The sequence below is a fragment of the Sinohyriopsis cumingii genome, chromosome 6, assembly GCF_028554795.1.
Source record: "Sinohyriopsis cumingii isolate HCF-2022 chromosome 6, ASM2855479v2, whole genome shotgun sequence".
NCBI lineage: Eukaryota > Metazoa > Mollusca > Bivalvia > Unionida > Unionidae > Sinohyriopsis > Sinohyriopsis cumingii.
The window spans coordinates 84,179,290-84,204,444 of NC_142966.1; the positions used below are offsets into that span (position 1 = coordinate 84,179,290).

At 33.8% G+C, this 25,155-nt stretch overlaps 1 protein-coding gene across 1 annotated transcript in view; it reads right to left on the reverse strand.

The window, feature by feature from the left end:
- The window catches only part of LOC149797353 (growth arrest-specific protein 2-like), a 31,432-nt gene extending 6,561 nt beyond the window's left edge, over positions 1 to 24,871 (reverse strand). The window contains exons 1-4 of the mRNA XM_089962105.1: positions 24,837 to 24,871; positions 11,019 to 11,160; positions 5,585 to 5,799; positions 3,519 to 3,614 (exon numbers count right to left, since the gene is read on the reverse strand). Of these exons, the coding sequence (XP_089818231.1) occupies positions 3,519 to 3,614; positions 5,585 to 5,799; positions 11,019 to 11,091 (384 nt within the window). The 5' untranslated portion in view covers positions 11,092 to 11,160; positions 24,837 to 24,871. The remainder of the gene's footprint in view (positions 1 to 3,518; positions 3,615 to 5,584; positions 5,800 to 11,018; positions 11,161 to 24,836) is intronic.
- Between the last annotated feature and the right edge of the window lie 284 nt (positions 24,872 to 25,155).

Genomic DNA, 25,155 nt, shown 5'->3' on the forward strand with positions numbered 1-25,155 from the left:
CAACCAACCCATCTAGAATTAATTTGTAATCAGTGATTATCACATTCCAACCAACCCATCTAAAATTAATTTGTAATCAGTGATTATCACATTCCAACCCAGCCATCTAGAATTAATTTGTAATCAGTGATTATCACATTCCAACCCAGCCATCTAGAATTAATTTGTAATCAGTGATTATCACATTCCAACCCAGCCATCTAGAATTAATTTGTAATCAGTGATTATCACATTCCAACCTACCCATCTAGGATTAGTTTGTAATCAGAGATTATCACATTCCAACCTACCCATCTAGAATTAATTTGTAATCAGTGATTATCACATTCCAACCAACCCATCTAAAATTAATTTGTAATCAGTGATTATCACATTCCAACCAACCCATCTAAAATTAATTTGTAATCAGTGATTATCACATTCCAACCAACCCGTCTAGGATTAGTTTGTAATCAGTGATTATCACATTCCAACCCAGCCATCTGTGATTAATTTGTAATCAGAGATTATCACATTCCAACCAACCCATCTGGGATTAATTTGTAATCACAGATTATCACATTCCAACCAACCCATCTGGGATTAATTTGTAATCAGAGATTATCTCATTCCAACCAACCCATCTAAAATTAATTTGTAATCAGAGATTATCACATTCCAACCCAGCCATCTAAAATTAATTTGTAATCAGTGATAATCACATTCCAACCAACCCATCTGGGATTAATTTGTAATCAGAGATTATCACATTCCAACCAACCCATCTGGGATTAATTTGTAATCAGAGATTATCACATTCCAACCAACCCATCTGGGATTAATGTGTAATCAGACATTATCACATTCCAACCCAGCCATCTAAAATTAATTTGTAATCAGTGATTATCACATTCCAACCAACCCATCTGGGATTAATTTGTAATCAGAGATTATCACATTCCAACCAACCGATCTAGGATTAATTTGTCATGGATTCTCTTTAACATGCTAAGGAATCAGGAACATTGCAGCACATGTTTTAAAAAAGTTTTTAAACAAACTCTTACCTGAACTCTACAAAGAAAATGACAGGAAATCTAGTATGGACCATATTCCAAACAATATTTAATGGATCCAACCATGTTGAGCTTTCAGGATTCACTTCAAAAGATGTTCATGATATTGAGAACACATCACAAAGAAAGTTAATTCCTGACGTCACATTTATATATTAAGAACAAAAATTCCAAAATGATGGGGTCAATTCTGTATTCCAGTAGCAATAATGAGACTTTTGATGGTTAATTTAACAAGTGGATTTGATAAAGCTTTATAAAAACTGTTTTCATGGAATCAAGTGACTATCCCTGAGTACAAAAAGTAGCTAACCATGACCTACATTACTACTAATAAGCAGTATATCTAAAAAAATCTGGCAAGCATGACCGGTCCCCCCTCTCTGTATACATGCATACACCCCCCCACCTGCATACATATGCCTGATGCCTCCCCCGCCCCAAATTTTATAGAATGTCCTATATTTAATCCAAGCAGAAACGATCAAAGATTAATAATATTAATATATTTAATAAAACAGATAGTCCACTGACAGCCCCTATGCAACTCTTTCAAATCAATGCAGATCAATGAATAAACTTAATACTGATGCCCCTAAAACCACCACCTAAAACAAGAACACAATTAGCAAAAAAACGAGACGGATTGCAGAAATCCTCAGATTTCTAATCACTGTATTTCTTGTCCAAGTCTGGTTGTTACTGTGTTGTTATCCCTACATGGTTAAAAATGTTTCCAAATTATAGTTTGTTCATGTCATCATGGTGCACTGCACCTTCATGACATTATAATGTTTGCCAACTTTCATATTTTTAACTAAATCAAGTCAACAATATAATGGAATATAGATAATATACACAAAGTGGAACAGTCTTCTTAATACATTCAGGCAGGAATAAAGTTCATATCTCTGTGCAATGTGGACTTCATGATAACAGACAAAACTCATTTACATCAAGCTAATTTATCTTCACTTTACCATCAATTGTATATGGAAGCGGGAAAACTATAAATTCAAACAGAAACAAAAAATCTGTATCAATCTAGCAAACAGACCTTCCATTTAATTTTGCCATTAAATTGTTGCCAAATGTAGCATGTTTCTTTTTGTCACTTTTCCGTTTTGAAGAAACAAATGAATTATAAAACACTATTAGCATTTGAAATTCAACCTTTCTGTTGGCTGAAAACAGAAAATATCAGAATGAACTAGTAGCATCTTTAAGGATTTTGAAGACTGTTTCAATACTATCTGGCTTCAAGACCAACAGCTTTAAAAGTTAATTTCAAACACTGAAAATAATCAATGCAACAGGAGTTGACATTGAGATAAGATCACAGCTGTTTATATTCTTCATCATCTCCTTGCCCATATAAACAAAGAATCCAACCCTCTGCTGGAATTTCCTGCTACCATCACCAACACAGATTCTATTACTATACTTATCCAGTGATAATCCCAGGCCAAATTGTATCCCTATCCACAAAAATCTGACAAATATTAAACAAGAATATCTTTATCTGATAATAACAAACCTGCTAATCCTGACGAGTCCGTCTCAGTAAGGCAGTTCATTTTTTTCCGTAAGATTGACCAGTTTTCAGTAAGTGTAACAAAAAAATATCAATAACTGCTATTGTAAAGCTGGAAAAGGTAATTAAAAGTCTGACGCATCAACGATAAACATGTTCAACTGAAAAGTTTGTAAAGTACACATAAACTTTATTTACCACTAGTACAGTTGCAAAAACTCTAGTTCCAAACAATATGCAGCTCAATGGCTTGTTGCTATCTCTCAACTTGACATAATTCTTGGAAATTCTTTTCCATTTCACATGCCAATGGCAATCATATCATATCTCCCACCACGAGACACTCAAACTGGCATGTCCAATCCAGCTTTTATTCACAAGAATCTGGATACTCCTTTTTATTCTTCTGTGTTGATTATGAACACTTTTTTAGAAGCTTATTTTCCCCTTTCAGCTTAAACATGTATCGCTTTCTGGGTTGCATTAAAAAAAATTCTATAATCAACAGTTTGATCATGCAGATGCTTTGCATGAACAAACAGGTACAGTTTAAAGTATCCGGGGTGCTGCTGTAAAGTAAGTCGGTCCCCTGACTAATTTCACTAATTCTAAGATGAAACCCAGATCCAAATAAAACACGGATGAACCAATTATCCAGATTTTTTGGCAACGATCATTTTTCTGTAGTTTTTGCTAGTATGCCATAAGTCTGTATCTTAAGGGTAATTTTTATAAGACTTATGGCAAAATCGTAAGAGTTGGCAGGTCTGCAATAAGCTTACCCCTATGGTTTGATAAATGTAACAGGCTGGCCCATGTCTTTATCATGGGAGAATAATGAAGTCTTGCCTATACCCCGAAGGTGAGAACAAACAAGGCTTAAAAAAAGAGACGTTTTTGGATTGTCACTGAAATTTTTGCACACTTACCCTTATGAATACAACCTTTCCAAAAATAAGATAAGTTCCCTCCCTGAGTTTCTTCACATGTTCATGACACTTGCATTTGAAGGCCACTTTTCGCACCTGAAATTGAATTGTATATTAATTTAATTTCATACCTTATAGTTAGTTAATACATAGATCATACATGTTTTTGTTTCAGTATACATATTCATTGAATCCCAAGGGCTGGGCAAGTGGTTGTTTGAAGACTGAGCCCAGTGGGTATGGGTTTCAACACATCAAAAGAATTCATCAACAACAACAACAACAAAGTTAAAAACATGTATGATTATTATTCTTATATCAAAACAACAAAAACACTTGGAAATTTTCAGATACAATTTCAAGTTTCACAAGTGAAGGCAATAATCCAGTATACTGACATTACATAGTCATTTTGCATTACATAATCCAGTATACTGACATTACATAGTCATTTTGCATTACATAATCCAGTATACTGACATTACATAGTCATTTTGCATTACATAATCCAGTATACTGACATTACATAGTCATTTTGCATTACATAATCCAGTATACTGACATTACATAGTCATTTTACATTATATAATCCAGTATACTGACATTACATAGTCATTTTGCATTACATAATCCAGTATACTGACATTACATAGTCATTTTGCATTACATAATCCAGTATACTGACATTACACAGTCATTTTGCATTACATAATCCAGTATACTGACATTACATAGTCATTTTGCATTACATAATCCAGTATACTGACATTACATAGTCATTTTGCATTACATAATCCAGTATACTGACACTACATAGTCATTTTGCATTACATAATCCAGTATACTGACATTACATAGTCATTTTGCATTACACAATCCAGTATACTGACATTACATAGTCATTTTGCAGGGTGACACATGCTATCGGTCAGCTGATATAAAACAGATGTGCATTTTGCAAGAGAGACAACTTCAATGATCTTGAAAAATAGCCACTTTAGTGAACTGTTCAGTAAAATATGTCATTTGTGAGGAAACAGAAATTGTAACAGGTTGCAAAATATGGAAAGTATTCTATCAGTTTAATATTTTTTGCACTCATACAAGTTCTAGAGGCTGCACCATCTGCCACATGGAACTGGTTACCACACAATCTCAACTTATTTTCAACTCTGTGCTGCATCTTTTAACAAACACATTACAAATGTAACAACAATGCTAAAGAATGTTTTACATCTGCAATTTACAAGCATTTTTGCACATAACAAAGAATAAGTAATAATCGTGCAGCAACTGGTGCAGATCCTTTAATTCTATGGCAAGCTGAAGATGATTCTCAATAAAACAACCTTGTTGTTTGCTACTTGCTGACAAGGGCCTCTCAACATTCGCAGGTCATGATATCTGGGATGGATATTTGCTGACCTCTTTGTCCATATCTTTCTTTCCACCTCTAACCCTTCGACCTATTTCAATCACCATCACAACCAATCCAATTCTACAGAACTCTAGATAAGATTTTAATGCTCAGTGCACCTTACCCCCAGGAACTGACATGATTTTCTGAATCTTCTACAGGGTACTTTGTAAGCAGTCCAACACAAACATACCATGCAATATAGAGTAATAAAATGTTCACATGCCTTTGAAAGTCACTGAAGGCTTACTGGCCTAGATTAACTTAGAGTGTGTTCAATTCATGACTCTGTGTGAAAACTTTTCTCTCCAACAGTATTATTGCAAATGTGCACACAACATTCAAAACGTATCCTACTCAGTTAATAGTGCTCAAATTCATTATAATAAAACATTCACTGTGTCTACTGGAGATGATATACACAGAAAATATTAGGGCTAATGCTTGAAATTTGACAGTTTTCTGTACTTTTAAAGCATTTAAATTCTTTATGTTTTTGTTAAATTTCTCTGCATAAAATACATGAATACATGCTTATCTTGACCTGTGACCTTGAATCTTTATAAAATGAACTTTTCCATACATCTTGTTGCAATGTTCATCTCCTGACACCCTGATAAAAAAAAATACCACATTTCCACCAACAAACCTCTTCATCCAAATTAAGAGGTCGAGTCCTGGCTGACTGAACTGATCTCTTAATCTCTACAGGTTTTGGTGGAATTTCAGGCATTTCTTGGATCTCCTCTCTTTCAATCTCCTTCTCCATCTTGATCAGGCTGGGTGGTTCCAGGCCAAACATGTAACCGAGTCGGGCCAGTTCTAACAGACAGATGACCACCTGTCGCTCCGATTTGTGGGACACTAAATTGAACAGAAAATACTATCAAATATGAAAATGTACAAAGATTCTATTTAATGCTATTTAATAATAAATTATTCAAAAGAGGCACTTAACCTGATATATTTATGCTTAGATCTATCTTCTTTGAACATATAATGTTCACAGTTTGTTATTACTGAGTATGTACATTTTATTAAAGTTTGAATTATGCAATAATTGCCTACTACTATTGCTAGCAGGTAATGTATTACTGCTAATAAAAAGAAAAAGAATCAATGAATTCTGAAACAAGGAATGCAGTGTACAATCAAGTTGAAAGCTATGGTATTACCAAGGACAGTTTCAGAACTCATCAAAATGATCATCAAATTATTTCATAAAGTGTCATAAAAAGATTGTTCTGAAATATATGCAAGCTGATTCAGAACTGAAGCTGTGAAATATGACAAAAACCCTGTACATTATTCAACAAATTTAATTTATCTGTGCAAGTTTTTTTATATCTGACGCACACATGACTTGGTCCAACCGGTAAAGTGATCACATACATAAACCTTGGCAGAAATAAAATACAGTGCAAATACTTTTTTCAAAACTATAAAGCTGAGAAGTGAAACCCTTTTTCCAAGAAGTGAAACAATTATTTTACCATATGGTACTTTACCATATGGTCACTCACATCAACTGATAAAGTAACATACCATACCTGAAAGTTTTCTTTTGTCATTACTTAGCCAAAGTGGATATATTTCGGCCATCTTTGAAAAACCTAAGATCTGTGGACATCTCAATGTGTGCAATGCAATTCCTAAAACATCTACTAACATGTGAGTCATCTCAAAGTGAGCAATTCTTAAAAGTCTACTTCCCTGGAATCAAGGTTTTCATGCAATTGTACCAAACACCTTGATTTCCCTTCATATTCTATATACAATTCTGAGCAAGTGACAACAAATTTAACTTTGGCTGGTTGGCAATAAGAAGGAAATGTAGCCTATTGGTAAGCTGTATACATACATAATTAAATAGGTGTTTAATCTGAGCCCCAACATGGTCAATGCCACTGTACCCTTGAGCAAAGTAATTGACATTTTCAAACTGGCTACAAAATGATGGGAAGACATACAAAACAATGTCAAGCCATTATGTGTCTGGGTGATGCCTATCATCATTTTTGGGTGATACTTGTGACATGTCTCTATATTGGAAAAGGTCCATTAACCTGAATCACTACTCTGGATCGTGCTCAAAAGTTAATCTATAATGGACTGGCATCCCAATCAGAGGGACTTATATGCTCTCAGCCAGTTCACTTTATGACAAGAGACCCAAATGTCTTTGAGACTGCTCACCTGGCTGACATCTACCTAAAACCTAAATGCCAAATGCATTGGGAATTGGAAAAGCAATGGTTTTTATATTCTTTTATGTAATGGCAGCCATATTGGATGGCAGATAAACATCATCTGTACAAACCTTATGACTGGGTGCTTCTGTAAAATTTGGTTACAATCTGCTGTCTGGCTTTCATGAAGTCATTCACAGATTTTTCTTTTTTTAAATAACAATGTTCATTCCATATAATACAGCAGAATCATCTTTGCAAAACTGAAAGGCCTTTAATCCAAGAAGCCTTATGTTAGATTTAGTCAAATTCAAATAAGCAATTCTTAATAAGTTTTCTTATGGTTTTGTTCTTTTTTAAATATATACCTGCAAATTTACTGTTAGATCAGCATTATTTGCATAAACTTACAAGGCCACCTTGCCAGAATGCATTCTTTTAAATCTGATTGTTAAATTCTGTTCTGCAGTTTTAAGGTTTCTGTCAAATTTAATTAAAAATCTGTTTTTGAAAAGAGTTTAATAATTTTGTTAGGAATGGTGACTATATTTAATGGTGGATCTTCAAAAATCTTACTAGTCTTGTATGCTTCCCGTCAACTAAGGTTAAATACTGCTCCGCAGTTTTTGAGAAGTAGTCACTTTGAGGTTTTCTATTTTAAGTCAAGGCAGCAATATCTGATAGCACATCAGCATCAGTTGCAAAACTTTCTTGCCAGGATGTTTTATTTCAAATCTGGTCAAATTCTATTCATCAGTTGATTTTAATAGAAAAATGCCTAAATAAGTCCTAGTTTTAGTAACAACAGTCATGTTTGATGGCAGATTGATACTATTTGTACAAATGCTAAAGACTTTATAACAGGGCCCTGAGTGGCCGAAGGTGCTCACCATTACGTATCACTGCCATCTCAACTCTGTCTGCGTGAGTTCGAGTCTCGGATTCAGCTAACGTGGTTATGTGAGAAAGCTTGCTAGTAGCTTCTCGTGGGTCAATGGTTCTTTCTGGGGTTTTCCCGGGTTCTTCCTCCACCATTTATACTGGCCGCCATGTATAGCCTATCTTGTCCTGAAAAATGGCATTAAACCCTACAACAACAACAACAACAAGACTTTATAACAGAAACCTCTATGCAAAGTTTTGGTTGAAATTAGTACAGTGGTTTGTTTTTATATCAAGTTGAAAACAACAACTGTTTTTTAATAATGCATACCAGAAGCTTACCTGGGCTTACGTCCAAATGAAATAAGCAAACCACGATAAGCTTCAGATTATGAACACCCCCCAGCTTCAGAAAATTCTGACCTAAACATATTTTCTTTGAAACACATTTGAGATAGAACAGATGGCATTATGCAAGCCTTGAATTGATAAACCTTTACAACCCAGCCTCAGCTCCTTCTCCTGTAAGTCTAAGCTGTGGTGTGGCAGCTCAGTTAGGAGAGTGTCTAACTTGCAATCCATGAGTCTAAAATTCAATACCCACCCAGGCAAGCCTGGTTTGGCTGCCATGGTATCCTTGCAAATGACACATTTCTCTCCTATTTCTTTGGAATGACACTGCATTAATGTATTATGAAAGGCATCAAAAATTTAAAAAAAACACTTTCCATGTAAACCTAAAGACACACTCAAGATACCATAGTTACCCAAGTGTGAACAATATAAAATAAAACTGTGTCATATGATGCACAAGAAAGATGAGGGTTTGCGTTGTTTATTCTACTTCTAATTTCAAGCAAAGAATATGATGGCACAACAGCAGAACCTGTTTTGGTAAACCACCAGTGGGCCAGCAAAGCATGGTCTCTCAAAACAGGTGGTCTCTCACTGGAGGTAATTTCTTTATATAACATTAGTTTGTGAATTAAGGATCTGGTCTTTCAAGACAGGCTTTACAGTATATGCAACAGCAGATTCTGGGTCTATGCTGTTTGTAATTGGGGATCTATATCAGTGGTTCCCAACCCATTAAGACAGTGAACCTAAAAAGTATTTTTTCTGACCCTCATGACCCCCATTTCAACATTTTTATAAGTTTTGCCTCTCTGCGACCTTCTAAAATGTCATCATGACCAAGATTTGGGTTGCGATCTCAGGGCTGAGAACCACTAATCTTATATGATATTCGTAAATAATGGTACACAAACACTACCTGTGCCAGCTGATTGACTTCTATAGCACATGTGACTATAATCAAAACATTTTGTGCACATTAAGTACATATACTGTTACCATAACAATGACAACAAATAATTCTCACCTTACATTTCCATAATGACCCACACATCTGCAGTATTTAAATAAAAAGCTGGACCATTATTATAATTTAAAGCTAAACACCATGCACTTAACAAATCAGTAAAAACAAAGTTCTGTGTCAAAACTGTTCAAGATAAACTGGAGGAATGATGAGCAATTTGCTCAATAAATATACCCCTGCCTCCACTGGATATCATAACAACCTAACCCGATTAATGGAAACTAGTAAATAGTGAATGAAGTAAATAACTAGTATGAGTGGAATGACTGGTCAACACACATATCTTTCAATCATGACCATAATATGTTAAGTCACTGCAATCCATTCTTAGATCTGTCCTTTTGGAGCATATATTGTTCATGGCATGTACTTTTACTTAAAAAGACAAATTTTCTTAACTAGTTAGATGTAAAAAATAATAATCAATGACGTCTGAAATAAGGAATGCATTGTAAGATAAAACTAAAAGCTACATTTACTAAAACATCATCACCTAGGACAGTGTAATAATGTATAAAGATGCTAATTATTTCTTAAAGTGTCATAAAAGATTATTGTGAAATAAATTATGTAAAAAGATTAATAAATGCAGCTGTGGAATAAAAAAAAATAAACCATGCAACTTATTCAATACAAAGTTTGTAAATCATGTGAAATTTGGATCTTTGACATACAGAACAATTAGTAAATACTACCCACTTCTCCTTTATAAATTGGTACTCTCATGGATCTTGGACCTACAGAGTAATTACTACTTACTTACCCATAATAATTAACAACCCTCATGGATAAGAGACCTACAAAGTAATTACTACCCACTTTCCCCTTATAAAAAAGTACCCTCATGGATCTTAATTACTACCCACTTCCTGTTTATAAATAAGTATACATCATAGACCTACACAGTAATTACTACTCACTTACCGTAATAATTAACTACTCTCATGGATAAGAGACCTACAGAGTAATTACTACCCACTTTCCCCTTATAAAAAAGTACCCTCATGGATCTTAGACCTAGACAGCAACTACTACCCACTTCCTGTTTATAAATAAGTATACATCATGGACCTACAGTGCAATTTCTACCCACTTTCCAGTTATAATAAATACTCTTGACTCTTAGGGAATAATGAATACCAACTTCCCCCTTATAAATAAGGACCCTCATGGATTTTAGACCTAGAATACTTACTACCCACTTCCCCTTATATATTAGTACCCCCATAGATCTTAGACCTAGAGTAATTACTACCCACTTATAAATAAGTACCCCCTTAGAAACAACTGCTCTATACTTGAATTGTTGAAATATATTCCAAAAAGTGAGGACTGTGTGTGTGTTTGTGTTTGTGTATACATGTAAAACCATCTCACCTGTCACACAGACAATAAAAAATATTTTTACATACAAGTGAATGGAATAATGTGTGTGGCTATCTCTGTTCTAGAAATATGTCTTTATTAAGCCTTATGTTGGTTAGTATTACAGTGATATGTATGTATGTGGTTATCTCTCTGGCAATAGGTCAATAACTCTCTGTGTGTGTGTGTGTGTGTTTAGTTATCTCTGTTCAAGCAAAATTTCTATATAAGCCTTCGTGTGTGTGTGTGTGTGTTAGAATACTAACCCAAATCTTCAGTTTCAAATATACAGTCATCCTGCATTCCAAAAGCCTTACACCAATTTAAAAAATTAGCCATATTGTCCCTGGCAAACCAACTTCCTGAGGTGGCTCTCTCATTACAGCGTAGCTTCACCTTTGGAAGTTCCTATTTAAACAAAACATAATGATACCAAACAGCATGATATTCAGAATGTGAGCTTTTGATGGAAAATTATGCAGAGCTTGCAAAATTTTAATATCACAAAAACACTATTACACTTAATATATTACTAATAAAAAATGGCACTAAAACAAATTCTGTCACAAAATGATATAAGGCATTACTGGTTAACAAATTTCAAGTACCTTTTATACATTCAACATTTTCAAATTAACAGTTCAAGAATTGCAAGTTAACCTAATATAAGGATATTCTACATTTATAAAGCATTAACTGGACATTATATGTGAACAATTCAGCATAGGCTGTGGCACTATATGGAAATAGTAGCATTTAAGGTAATAATCAGAACTGTTAGTGAAAGTAATCTTTCCACTGTCAGAATCGCAGTTGACATTTTTTCTTCTTCTTCATCCTATGCAAAAATGAAAAGCCTGATTTCAATAAACAACTTTTTTCTGTATAAACTTGAACAGTGCTTTCTAGTGAATACATGTAACATCCTTCCAGATTAACTGGTCCCCAAAGAAACTATTAAAAATTTTTAATTTTCTTAAGGACTACAGCAGAATGCAATATTAATTGTTTGGCTGAATAAGTATATGATTCCTGAATGATACAAGTATAGCAGTATTCAAAATTAAATACACTAGTCCTGAAGTCATTTGGCCCCAATCCTGCCTGTAGGCGTGATAAGGCTGTACCCTATTTCCAAGCTCTGCAGCATCAAGGTCATTTAAGATACACCAAAGTGGGTGGTATTACAAAAAAACAGACAGATATAGCTCTACAATGACACCAAATAATCTGGAAGTTCTAGTTGCACTACAAAATACAGAGGAAAAAACCTAATTTTTTGGACCATTTGTTTTTTCACCCAAAATTTGCTCGTGGTTGGAATGCGATTTGTGTCCGGATTTTTAGACCTTTTGGCCTCAGATCTAAGGCAGACCGGTCTAAACTGTACACAGACAGGTGAACCTTTGCAAAAACTAGGATAAAGTGGGCATTTGGAATAAAGAGAGTGGTCTCCATAAGAAAATGATGGGTCCATTAAGCCACAGGTGCTCGACAAGAGCTTGATGTTGAGAAAAAACAAAAACAATAATCTAAAGGAAAAAATCATAGAGTGAAAAAAATACCTTAGATTACCCCCATGATACGTTCTGACATAGGACCCTCTCTATCATAGTATATAAGAGAGAAGGTACAGAACTTCCAAATACTTCATTCCACCCATGACCCTCGATTTCCTTCTGCTATTTCCGTTTTTTAAGGCACACGACCATACTGTATGGTGAGGGTCATGGGTGGAATGAAGTATTTGGAAGTTCTGTACCTTCTCTCTTATATACTATGATAGAGAGGGTCCTATGTCAGAACGTATCATGGGGGTAATCTAAAGGTATTTTTGTCACTCTGATGATTTTTTCCTTTAGATTATTGTTTTTTTTTTTTCAAAATCAAGCTCTTGTCGAGCACCTGTTCATTAAGCAAAAAAGAAAATAATAAAAAGAACTCCAACTTTTACCCTTCTGCTCATGCGCCAGCAAAATAACCAATGGAAAATGATGTTTCTAATTCAACTAGGCATCAGTCTTATGGAAAGTCTGTTGAAAGCAGATGTACTATGATGTATTCAGAAATAGCCCCTAAAATGTCTTTCCTACTCGCATTTCAGGCGAAAACAGCAAAAACCTCCAGGGCCTAATGAGTTAAAGTGTAATTAAAACCCTTGATGTCATAAGCTCTAACAGGGAACTAATATCAAACCACTAACATGCTAGCATACTTTCCCGAGGTCAACTGACATATACTTTCCACAAGGTCCAATGACATATGTCAGCATACTTTCCTGATATCAACGACATATGTCTATGGAGGGGGATTACTGCCATAATTATATGTGTGTATTTCCTAATCTTCCTTGATGCATTATTGTAAAAGGCTGCTTGCAAGTGCTACTTTCATAATTCTATCAATATATATTGTATTTTCATTTATGCAAACTGTACGTGGCAGTATGCAAGTGCTACTTTCCTTCTGCATTACTGTAAATGATACTTGCAAGATTCATAATTCTAGTCATGAATTTTTCTAATTTTCATTGATCCAAGCTGTAAATGGTTACTTGCAAGTTTTTTGATCTACTTTCCTTCTGCAGCATTGTATTTTGCGATTTGCCAACTACTGAATTGATTCTGTAGTTTGTCGTATGACAAACACTATGTCAGTTATTACAAGTTTTGTATATTCTGTTTATACACTTTACAATTACATCATTCCAACTGCTGTTTTCATACAGATTTGGCCTTGCAACAATGTAAATACTAAGTTTTATCAGTATCGTCCTTGTTGTGCAACTCATGTCGCCATCTGTTGTCATAATGGCATACTAGAGATTAGCATGGCATTATGACAACAGATGGCACTCTAAATTTCTAAAGTTTTTCCTTTACCAGAAATAATGAATGCTCCCCACGGAGCTTTACGTCATTCATTTTGTGTCGATAACTCTTACAGCCCCTTTTTTAAGGTGTACGTTAACAACAAAGTTTTGATCGTCTCTAAAACCATATGCTTTCTCGAAGATCGAAGTGATTTATAGCAACTTACAAAAATAAAAATGCATACACTACATCAGGGTGGTCAATCTTTTTGAACCCCAGTTTTGACGCACTTAAGTATTTACCTTCACCATTTAAGAAATCTACTTCTTAGTGACATCTCTCATTACTTTGGAAACATAATAGTTATTTTAGCAAAGTAAGGATCAGAAATGACAATGACATATTCCCTTGTACTCTTCTTAACGAGCTTTCATCAGAAAAAATTTGGTTGTAAGGATTGTATTGTACGTCACCCATTCTGACGCACCTCACAGACGTCTATCTTTTCCTGTGATAAAGAATATCTTATGTACAAGAGGTACATAAACTACTGCGAAAATATAATATTTCAGAGCAAGGTAAAATGACATTAAAAAAACTTAGCATTCATTAACGGTGTTCTTATTTTTGTCACGATCTTCATTTTGGAACCTATTTTGCCACAAAAACTGAAATAATCAAACTGTGGAAAATCATGTTCGTATCGTGATAAAAATGATTTCTTGCAATTTGAAGTATTAGATTTAGTGTACGATTGTTTTCCAATACTTAATTATCATTGTTAATGTACAAAACCTCAACCTTTAAATGTATTTATGAAATAAATATTTTTAAAAAAACCAGCTTTAAAACTGGTTTGCATCCTTTAAAACTTTTGTCTCTAAAAGTGGAAATAATTAGAGACAAAAGATGTTACAGGAGATTTTACTTTTATTTACTCTAATTCTTACCATTATCAAACCAATTAAAATTAATAATTTGGTTCAAGAATTTTAAAAATATAAATATAGTACCTAAGGTTCTAATTATTCAGCTGCTCTTTATCACATTAAAGATTTTAAAAAAAGCTTTAAAGAATTTTTGAAACATGAATGTAGTGACGCATGATTCTGACTTGTTAATTGTGCTGCTCTTTGCAATATAAAAGTAGTTTAGTGCATTATCTATGACCAAAGAAAGAGAGAATGCACCAAAACTGCATATTTCATTAAGTTATTGTAATTGTATACATGTATCCAGGGTTGATGAGTGTGTTTTGGGACAGTCTTCATCAAGTATCAACAAAAGAATAAACTCTACTGATCTTACCTGATAATTATACAGGGTAGAATTTTACAGATGACATCTTTTTATTTGGTTTTATTCTATTTAATTGCCTACATGTATCCTGAGTAGCTGAGGGTGTTTTGGGACAGTCTTTTGGTGTTTTAGGGTAGTCAAGAGGTCTTTCATTTGGTGATAAATACCAATATGGGGGAAAGAAACCTCTCCTGGTCTTACTTGATAATTATACAATGCAGGATTTTACTGATCACTGTCTATTTTAAGGTCTGATTCAGTATAATGGTATACATGTATCCTGGATAGGTGAGAGTGTTGTTGGACAGTCTTGAGCTAGCCCCATTACTTTCAGGGTGACAGATAGAAAAATTAAACTGCTGGATGTCTAAATATGCATAAGTTGTTGGAAATAATCAAACATAAAATTTGCTGGACAGATTTGGGGAGGCAAACAAGTGTTAAAAATACTGCCTAAACTTTCAGAACAGTTTTTGCTTAATATTTTTCAAAGGAATAGACTGGAAATTTTGAGGACACACACATTATGGTCAATAAGTATTGGTTGCTTGACTTGGTATTAGGTAAAGAACCGGCAGTCTACCATTTTTCTGTTAAATGGCTTGTCAAATGGTCAAATGCAGGAATAGGTTGCAGACGTGCCTTAGATATCTTCTGATTGGGATTTCATACCATTTGACAAGTGTGACAAGATCTATGGTACTTATAAACATCACTTTTAACTTTTGGCAAATAAATATGATTCAGGATCTTGTGATAAGTCTTACTGACACCAAAATGATCAGCTTAAGGAGTTTTATGGGCTAGACTACGCATTTCCTGTCTATATGACTTAGGAATAACAACATGATTGCTCACTGACCAATCATCACCAGCAGGTACATCAGGTGTCTCCATTTTCTCATAATGACCCCATTTTTCACAAAGTAACAAACGGGTACTTGTCTGCCTTTAATTTCTAAAACCCAGTCTTGTGTCTTCTCTGAGGAATAATACTTGGGGGGCCTATAACTCACATTAAAATGCCTTGCCTGCTTCTAAAGTAGCTGTTACTTTCTGCTCAGATATCTTACAACTGCAGTCAGAAATTGGCTAGTGGTTTCTATTATTCTGTGAAGAAACTCCCCCTCTCTCTCTCTGCTGAGTGATTAAGACATTTAAATTACGAAATTTACCTTATCCATTGTTCCAATTGCCCACAAAAAAATTCTCCAAAAAGTGAGCATTTCTGTACAGTGTATATATTGAATACAGATCCAGTAATGGAATGTTTTTGGGGATTAATTCTTAAAACAGACACTAGGGAATATAACCTGTCTGTTCTTGAGTCAAAATTTACAAACATGTGTGGTATTCAAGAGGTAATGTGTCTTGGCCAATCCAGGAATTAAAGTTTTAATTCCTCAGAATTGGCAATGATGAGTGTATGTCCAATCCAAAAGCTAGACTGTGTGAAAAGCTTGTCTTCATTCATGTTTTATTCTGTGAAAGTGAAAAAACAAAAGGGAGTGGCAAATAAATCTATAAGAACAATGTAACAAGACAATCCAGGTATTTGTTCCTTATAATTGCCTACCTGTATGATAATTTTTATTTCAGACTAATTCATCTAACAATATTGTTTTTATGAATGCCGGTTTAAATTAAACTTTTTTTCTCTTATATTTCCTATGAAAAGTTAAACATAGGACTGAATATTGTTTTTATTTATTTATTTTGCTTTATTGCATAGTTGTATTGTGCTGATATTTTTGGTGTCATGACAATATTAACTTATATTTTAAACAGGATAAAATAATGATAAAATCACAGACAAATGAAGATGTTTATGTGGGGTGGTGGATGCTACAACAGCCTGAGCTGTGACTAGCCTTAAAAACTTTACAAGTTTTTTAGAAACTTATGTGGGGGTGTCTTATTTTTCTAAGAGAAAACAATCACATATGTAGAAGAATACATGGAAAAAAAGTATTAATCTTTTTAACTGTAGCAGTAATAATACAACAAATTGAGCTGGTTACTGGTAGCGGTAGCAATGTTATTTAAATTCAATATATTATATTTTCATAATTGCTACCAAAGGAGTCTGATGTTTTATCAGTGAGGTACCATACAATAAGTCATCTTATCTGTACTGTAAATATTGCTTCATATATGGATGAATACAGTTTTAAATATATATAAAAATGTAGTTTCCAGTTTGATATCTGTTGAAATAAAGCATCTCATAACTGTATGGAAGTGTTCTTTATGTTTACATATAGAAAATATATTTCATACTCTTAGAATTTCTTTTCTTGTACAATGAAATAAGTTCATATTTTTGTAGCATATATGCTTTGTATGTGATGTCCTTGTTTCAAGTCATTGGCCTCTTGCTATTGTATTGGAATTGGAGATTTAAAATGAAATTGGAGATATGTCATACTTGTCACAGACAACTAGTGACAATACTTGCTGGCTACTGCATAATCATCCATGCCATACATGTATAAGAATTCTGTATAATTTGACTATTTACCTTATTTCTTGTTACATATATATATAAACTGCCACTGTAAACTGCATCATCATCTCTGTAATGTACTCTCCCTCACTCTCTCTCTAATAAAGAAGAAATGAAAGTATGGCCTCAAGGTGCAATTATCTGCACTTTGCTCAAAACTTATGAGGTCTTTACTGCTACAAAAAGCAGAATTTGCAATGAACTCTAGAATAATAAATATGCTCTAAACTGATAACATTGTGAATGAGAATATATAAACAAATTAGGGCCTTAAATCTTGCTTGTAAGTGGCTACCCTATTCTGCCACCGTGTGGCAGAGGTAAACTAAACAGACAAAATGTTCAAATAAAATGGGGTGGGAAGGGTCAGTGGAAATATAATGCTGTGTAATCACATCTAATTGTATACAATATGATACATTTAATTTGTTTTGTCCTATTTGCGGGCCACCTCTCTTCCGAATGTTAATACTCTGCGACATCAGCTGCTGTTAATTTAACTTGAATGATATTTTAAATAAGACGCCCAAACATGCTGTAAAATGGTATAACCTCTTGTTGCTAGGGTCAGGAGAGTAAACGTATTGTCAGAAATAGACATGTCACAGTTCCATCTTTTGTCATAATGAGGCATTATTTTACACTAACTTCCTTGATTCTAAGTTGCAACGTGCTTGATGCTACATTATAGTCATGATTTTGGAAGGTGTAATTTGTGTAAATTGTGATATAGCAAGTTTATAAATAGAATGTTAAAACTTGTAATAACTGACATAGTATTTGCCATACAACAAACTACAATAATCAATTCAATAGTTGGCAAATTGCAAGATACAAGGACGCAGAAGGAAAGTAGATCTAGGCACTTTCAAGCAGCCATTTACAGCCTGCATCAATGAAGAATAGAAAATTCATGACTAGAATTATGAATGTAGCACTTGCAAGCAGCCACTGACAATAATGCAGAAGGAAAGTAGCACTTGCAAACTGCCACATACAAGTTGCATCAATGAAGAATACAACATATATTGATAGAATTATGAAAGTAGCACTTGCAAGCAGCCATTTACAATAATGCATCAAGGAAGATTAGAAAACACATGCATAGAATTATGGCGGTAATCCCCTGCCAAATATGTCAGCACACTAATTATGTCATCACTGTACTAAACCAATGAAAAGCTGCTACACTGAACTGTGGAATTCCTTGTTGTTAAAAGCAACAAATTTAAAGACAAAATGAACATTTTGCCATAGAAACAATAAGACCTTTCCCTAATTCAACAGTTTCAAGTGCCTATGAAAATGTGACTTTTTTTATGCAACCACATGAATACCCTAAATAACAAGCAGATCCAGTTTTGAATAAACCCGATCATTTGAAGATGTAATTTAATCTGTATTTATTGTTTTATATCTTACACCAAGACTTTGTAAACATTTTGTTTTATGAAAAAACGTACCGTAACCATCGTGTGAATATCTCTGAGTTCTACACAAATATAAACTTTGAGAAATATATAGGAGTTTTTGGGGGGGAGTTATTTCCTCCACTAATTGGTTCTGGAGGGCCAGAATTGAAAAGAACATCATCACAGTTTGATTCCTTAATTACAACCAACATACAGAACATCATCCTCTCTTGACTTAGACCTAGAGTACAAAACACCAGAGTATAGTGGGAGGTGGGAATCCTTGCAATAGCAACAGGCAAGTATTACATACTAAAAATTTGTTTTACACACACACACACACACACACTGCATTTTAGCAGCACTAGCAGATTATCTTTTACTGTTGCATTGCTTAATTTACCAGGAGGAATGCTGATGGCCTCAAAAGATCTGGTATTCAAACACTAAATCTGCCACCTTATGGTAGAACTGATCACTAATGTAAGCCAGCAAAAGGCTGGGCCACATGCTGTGCCATCACTATAAGGCCTAATGAAAAAAATGTCTTCGTTCTGATTCACAAAGGACTGAACATAACATGAAATGGTAGTGTGAGACTGCCAGAAGATGGATCTTTTAACACCATCTTAAGAGGAGTGATTCAAAGAGGCCCAAGATGTAAGAGTTGCCCTAACTTCATGGGCTTTAATTCTCATGAAAAAAATGCCCCTCTCTGTGAGCAGCTGATAAGCTAACAGCCATCTTAAAATATATGAAAGGATAAATTTTATGACATCCATATGTATCCAGACAATAAAAACTTATTAAATATTCTTTATCTCTGTCCAGATAATTTATGTACTAATGAAAATTAAAATTTTCCCCAAATATCAAGTCAGGAAAATTAATATGTTTCTTGTAAATAAAGAATGTATAATTATGTATGGCAAGTTTAACACTATGTCGGACAGTGTCTAGGCACACTATGTCTGACATGGTCTATTGTTGTTGTTGTTGTTGTTCTAGGGTTTAACGCCATTTTTCAGCACAAGATAGGCTATACAGGGCGGCCAGTATAACTGGTGGAGGAAAAACCCTGGAAAACCCACCGACCAATGAGAAGCTACTGGCAGGCTTTCTCACGTACCCACGCTAGCCGAGCCTTGGACTCGAACCCATGGTGACATAGGTGAGATGGCAGTGATTCGGAATGGTAAGTGCTTTAGACCATTCGGGGCACCCCAGACATGGTCTAAATACACTATGTCAGAAATTGTCTAGGTACACTATGTCAGACATTGTCTAGGTACACTACGGTATGTTGCATTATATCTTTGCTTGCCAAGAGAAAACATCTTTGAGATAATATTCCAGTGTTTTCTTTTACAAATAAAAAAATTCTGGTTATTTCTGGTGGGGTTTAGCATGTGTAAATATATGTTAGTCTGCTGATCATTTGCATGTTCTAACATTGGTGATAAGCATGAAGTAATCACCTAATTACCTAAGAAAATGTTACAGAGCCACTATTACATATGCATGTTTCTCATTTATCGAACAATATCATGTGACACTGTGTTGTGTACTTTGACCAAAATAGTTGTTGACTTGACCTCTGCAATCTTTGAATGACGAATGAGATCTTCCGTGTATTGTACATGTACTTTTACTACACAACACAAGCCAGTCACTGAATTACAAGAATTAAAATATTATAAATGTCATAAATCCTAATGTCTTAAATGAAACTATATTATGCATTAATATAAAATACAGATAGCAATAACACTTTGAAAATTTGACCAAAAAATGCAAAATAAAACTTTTAATGTATTCATATTATGGTAAAACTACTTAAGTTTATGCAGTTAGTCCTATGTTATCAGCATATCACACATACAGTAAGTAAAGATTCTGTTGTAGGATGGCGCATTTGATCAGCATAAGCAATACTACTGGCTTAAGTTCCAGATGTTCCATGCATATTTATAATGATGGTGCTTGATCACAGTGAGAATACCTGATCAAAAAGAGCCATATAATCAAAAATGTGCTGAAATAGTCAATGTCACTAATCTATTAGGTGCATTTAAAAAGGTATGACTAAAACTGCTCACAATTAAAACTTGTAGCAGTTTATTTTTTCAATGTTTGCATAAATACCACTTCAAATTTCAAAAAGCACAATTAGTACCAATGCTTGAGAGTAAATCAACCAATTTATTAAATTCTTATTTACAGCTCTAATGAAAACAAATATGATCTTTATGGTAATTTTTTGGATAAGTAAAAGCAGCATTATTTCAGTAGCAGATACAAGAACTGAAGGTTGGTCCTGAATAATGGTAACAAAACACAAGAACTAATCCCAGTCCAGTACCAACTCTTATGTAAAACTAATAAACTAAATTACATTCCAATACTTATAAATTTATAACACTTTATGAAACAAATGAAATAAAGTTCTGTTTAGAGTTTATTTTAAAAAAAAACATTATTAACAAGTTAAACTAATCCCTTCACATGTGATTAGCTGCAGGTTTTACACTTATCTCAGTTGATAGGTTAAATGAAAGTTGTTATTCTACAACTCTATGGTCTTAAACTAAGTAAAAGAAAAGAGTGAAAACGAACAAAAGTTTTATAAAAATTCAACAAATAATGTATTCCCATATAATACATGAAAATTTAAAAAGAATTTAATACTGGGAATTAAATACCAAATAGTCCAAAAAGTTCCATCACCATTCCTAAAGAACAAAGTTCTAATTAAACTACAGTTCAAAATAAAATCAAGCAATGAAGGTGTTGATGTGCCTGTAGTCTTGAATGTACTAATGTGCCAGTAGCCTGAAGTGTGATGATGTACAACCAATCTTCCAATTAATGGCCAAGACCCAGACCCAAATAAATATGTTTACCTCTACTGATAATGATCCTAATATTTAACTCACACTCATAGTGAAATATTAACAAAGTATTATTTGTTTTGCAAAAAGAAATGTACTGGTCAGGTACAACATGGACCTGATTTTGGATAATGTCAAGTCCAAATAATATTATACATCACATAATCATTAAAAAAGAAAAAACACCTAACAATACAAATTAAATATACGTAAAAGTCAGAAGACTTTAAAGTTGTCTCTCTTCAAAAGGCTGATATATTATTAACATGTTTTTACAACTGAGATTTTTTGCTATTGTTGAGGAAGATACTTTTAAACAATTGTTATTCTTTGTATCAGTCTCAGCAATCTAACCAATAGTGAAACATGGTTCTTGCATTTTTGATAATTTGTTTCATACACGTAACTGTTAAGGTCATTTGCGACAATATGGAAGTCATTCATCTACTTTCTGAAAGCAGTATTAGTCTTACTCTCTTGTCTTGTCATTGTACAAATACAACTCTGTCCAAAAACATCTTTGCATAGAAAAATTATTTTAACATAATGTCGGAAAATTGCAAAGTTTTGTTGTCTGAAGACAAAAGTTGTCCAGAGACATACAGAAAATATGGTATTTAATCTAGCATACTGCAGTATCATTTATTTTCACTGGACTCAATTTCATGGTTTTGTATATAACAAAAAGGCATTTTCGTGGGTACTTAAATTCGTGGTTTTGCCTGTCAAAGTTTCCGTAATAGTAGGCACTAGTATTTAATTTCATGGTTTAACCTCTACAAATACCCTAAAAAAAGAATACAAAAGAATAAAACTATGCCTACGCAAACGGCAGTCACTTTAATGTTTAAAACAATACTAACACCTGTATGAGCACAAATCAAAGAAATGGCAAGTTCAATACTTACAAAGTGTTTTCGAGCAAGTAAATAAAATCAGTTGAAGCCGATGCAGCCAACAACACTAAAACAATACGTCCATTTCTGTGAGCAAAATATAAAACACCTGTCAAGATTAACCACTTTCACCATGTTTTCGTTTGAGTGCTCAACATCAAAGGAAGCAGACACAGCCAACAACACTAAGCCAATCGGTTATTTAAGTACATATGAATTTTCTCTTACATAAACCAGTGTCCATCAAGTTACACCATCAGTACTTTCTGATGATCATGGTGTTAACACAGAATCTGTGAACAGGTGCAGGTGCGTTGCTTACCGGGCAGTTAATGACACAGTAGAACCCCTACTTCAATCACTGTCCCGGAAAAGAAAGCAAGGAGAGTATAACAGTTATAACAATGCCATTACATAAAAAGATGTTACTTGTGACAGTTAGTGCACAGTATTAGTAAACCTTGCAACCTCATTAATCAAGCCAATTCATGCTGAATGGATAATTGCAGCTCACGCAACAATGAGTGAAAGATCAGACCTAATTATCAGTGGTTTTGAGAAAGCTGGACTTGTTTAATTCAGCAATTTGGGGATTATTTCCCTGAGAAGCATCTGTGAGTACCATGAGACTTGATTGACACGATGTTGATACAGTGGCTTTGTCCAAAAATTTGTGAAGTGTGAGCTTTAATACTCTGCTGTAATTTGTGTTTATACATAGTGTTTCAAGAAATAGTTATAGTATTTTACAGGATTGTTATTCTTTTGGATTAAAAATGCATGGATAAAATGAAATGTACTTTCAGAAGGATTTAAAAGTTTTAACAACAGATGTACTCGAATGAATGATCGATTTGAATAAGTACTAAATTTAATTTTCATATACTGTTATTTTGTATTGTTTTTTATTTCATTTACAGTTATACTACTGCTTGAATACCTTTTCCTTTTTCTCTTTTTTCTCTCTATCCTTACTTACCTCACATATCGATTTAAGGTAGTGAGTGTAACATTACAGATATCAGATACCTTATCAAACATGAGCATTGAAACAATATAAAATCATTTATAATTCATGTTTCAAAAGGTTAAAATAAAAAATAAAACAAATGCAAGTAAAAGCTAATATTTAATTACCAGATTACAGTATTGACCTTGATTTATAAAATACTAGTAGCTGTGTTAATCTCTAGGAATTAAACACTAAGAAAACGGGGGGGGGGGGGGATCATCCTACACGGCTCATTTTTCATTGGGGATTTAAAATCGTGGTTCGGGGCAATAACATAAACCACAAAAATTGATCCCCCACGAAAACTGATGATACTACAGTACTTCATCACATGACTTATCAGCCTTCATGCTGTCATTCTTTTCTAAGGCTGTATCACTCAATTTTAAGTATTTCCAAGACGAATTTTGGTAAAAAAGCCAAGTGGTGTTCTGATTGACATACTAGAGTTTCTGCAAATCCTTACATGCTGAGATTCACGGATAAACTTCAGCTTAAGGACCAAAAAAATACACTTCTCTTGAAATAATGTAAAAAATCCTTTTGTCTAAATATTTCAATCATACAACTACAAACATATCTAGCACTAATTTCCAATGTATATATTTTCCATATGAAACACAACACAGCCTAATTAAATATGTTGATAATTTTAAAAAAACAGGCTCATCACATATTGAAAATTTATACAGAAAGGTAATGATGCACCAATCAAAGGACTGAAAACACTAAAAACTGGGCTGAGGTGTGGGTGGGATTTGAAGTGATACTAATTTACAAAAGATCAGATGGAAGAACATTACTCCAAAGATAGTGCTTATTCACTGTCTGTGATACTATTGTATTGCTTTCCATAATCATAATATTATTCTGAAATTTCTTTTATTTATATGTCCCTTGAGAATTTATATGAACATTTGACAAATTCTTTTAGGAACTGTTGGTGATATCCATGTAAATGCAGTTTATCTTGTTAGCATTAGATAAACATAATGCAAGGGAGATAATTACAATAAGGTCTAACTATGTACCTAAATTTGAACTGTCTCCCTGGACAGATACAATTGACTTGAAAGGCCAGTGGATCAATGACTTACAGCTCATTTTTATAAGACCACATAGTCAATTCTAATGGACATGGAGGGTCTGAAGCCTCTCCAAGCTAAAAAAAAAAAAAAGGCTGTGTTGAGTTGTATGTGGAGAACTGTTACATAAGGCAAACAAAATACTTCAAGTCAAACTAACAAATCTTTACCAATATTGTGTCTTTTCCACGCAATTTTACAAGTAATTTCTGAAATATAAATATATTCAATTTTTTTTTAAAGCTTGATACATAAATATTTGCCTACAGTATGCAGGGTTGCATCTAGGATTTGATAATTTCATAAATGTGGGCCATGGTCAAGTTGTTTGTTGCCACTGAACTGAAAGAGCATTTAATTCTGGATGCTGGACGGAGCCATCTTTAGCATCATGTGATTTGTTTGTTTACTGTCGTTGTGCCTATTGACAGAACCAGAAAAGTGTCCTAGTCTGAACTGGTTTTTCCATTTAATAGATTGTCCTGCAAT